This window comes from Nestor notabilis, unplaced genomic scaffold (genome assembly GCF_000696875.1).
Source record: "Nestor notabilis isolate BGI_N333 unplaced genomic scaffold, ASM69687v1 scaffold22882, whole genome shotgun sequence".
NCBI lineage: Eukaryota > Metazoa > Chordata > Aves > Psittaciformes > Psittacidae > Nestor > Nestor notabilis.
This window is the reverse complement of record NW_009917280.1, coordinates 1-1,137: the sequence shown is the minus strand read 5'-3', so window position 1 is coordinate 1,137 and position 1,137 is coordinate 1. Positions and strand designations below refer to the sequence as shown.

Here is a 1,137-nt window from a genome sequence, read left to right as displayed (position 1 = left end):
CACGTCCCGGGCCCAAGGGGCCCCGGGGCCCTGGGCAGCAGCAGCAGGAGCTGCGCCAGGCGGGACACATCTCACCAGGTCAGGGTCTGCCCATAGATCAGCTCCAGCACGTTCCGCGCGATGTCAAACTCAGGCTTCTGGTTCCTCTTCAGCCTCTTCTCCAAGATGAGCCTGGGCAGGGGCAGAGCTCTGCTCCCACACTGCTGCTGGGGCTGCGGCAGCGGAGCCGGGGCCGGGCCGGGGCTGTCACCCTGTCACTCCCGGGTCAGTTACCTCCAGACCAGCTCCCCCAGGACCGTGTCCAGCAGCGTGAATATGAAGTCCATCACCACGAAGCGATACAGGTCCTGCCCCACACACGTCTCCCAGCACTGGAGAAACAAGTGGAGTGGCACAGACCCATTGGCAGTGCACAATGACAGCTCATGCTGAGCCTCTCATCACGCCAAGCCCTTCTCCTCAGGGCTGCTCTCAAGCCATTCTACACCCAACTTGTGTGTGTGCCTGGGACTGCCCCAGCACACATGCAGGACCTTGCACTTGAACCCCATGAGGTTCCTACTGGCTCATCTCTCCAGCCTATCAAGACATCAAGCTGGCAATGAGGCTTCTCCTCCTCGATTTTCCCATGGTTGTGAGGGGCTGTGTGGCCTTTTCATCCCCTGCACCCCTTTCCCAGCTACCCCACATTTGGGCAACCCCTCTCTGGCTGTCGTGCCCCTCTCCCCAGCAAAGAAGCGGATGGCGACTGCAGTGCAGAGCCCTGCTGCAGCCTTGGCTTTGCTCTGTGCTCCCAGGGCAAGGGACAGTCTGGATGCCATGTCCCAGGGGGCTCACGCGGGTGCTGGGTGCCCCTTGCACTGACCCACACAGAGCCCGGCCCTGCATGGCAGCACTCACCTCCTCCGTTGAGCAGACAACCCTCCGGCTGAGCCACTGGTAGCAAAGCAGACCAAGTACCACCATCTTCAGAATGAGGTTCCTGGGGAGCAGGAGCAGGGCCAGGAGTCCCTGAGCCCTTGGGATGGGGGTGCTGAGCCCCACGGACAGAATGCCCGGCCCCAAAGCCTCCCCATGCCACGGGATGGGAGCAGGACGCTCCCATCCACCGTACCTGCAGACGGCCACGTAGACCTG

At 62.5% G+C, this 1,137-nt stretch overlaps 1 protein-coding gene across 1 annotated transcript in view; it reads right to left on the bottom strand.

Moving 5' to 3' along the window:
- The window catches only part of TMC6 (transmembrane channel-like 6), a gene marked incomplete at its 5' end in the record, with an annotated part of 2,966 nt that extends 1,984 nt beyond the window's left edge, over nucleotides 1-982 (bottom strand). Inside the window, 3 exon segments of the mRNA XM_010009155.1 lie at nucleotides 30-171; nucleotides 274-371; nucleotides 901-982. Coding sequence (XP_010007457.1) covers nucleotides 30-171; nucleotides 274-371; nucleotides 901-982 — 322 coding nt within the window.
- Nucleotides 983-1,137: the final 155 nt, after the last annotated feature.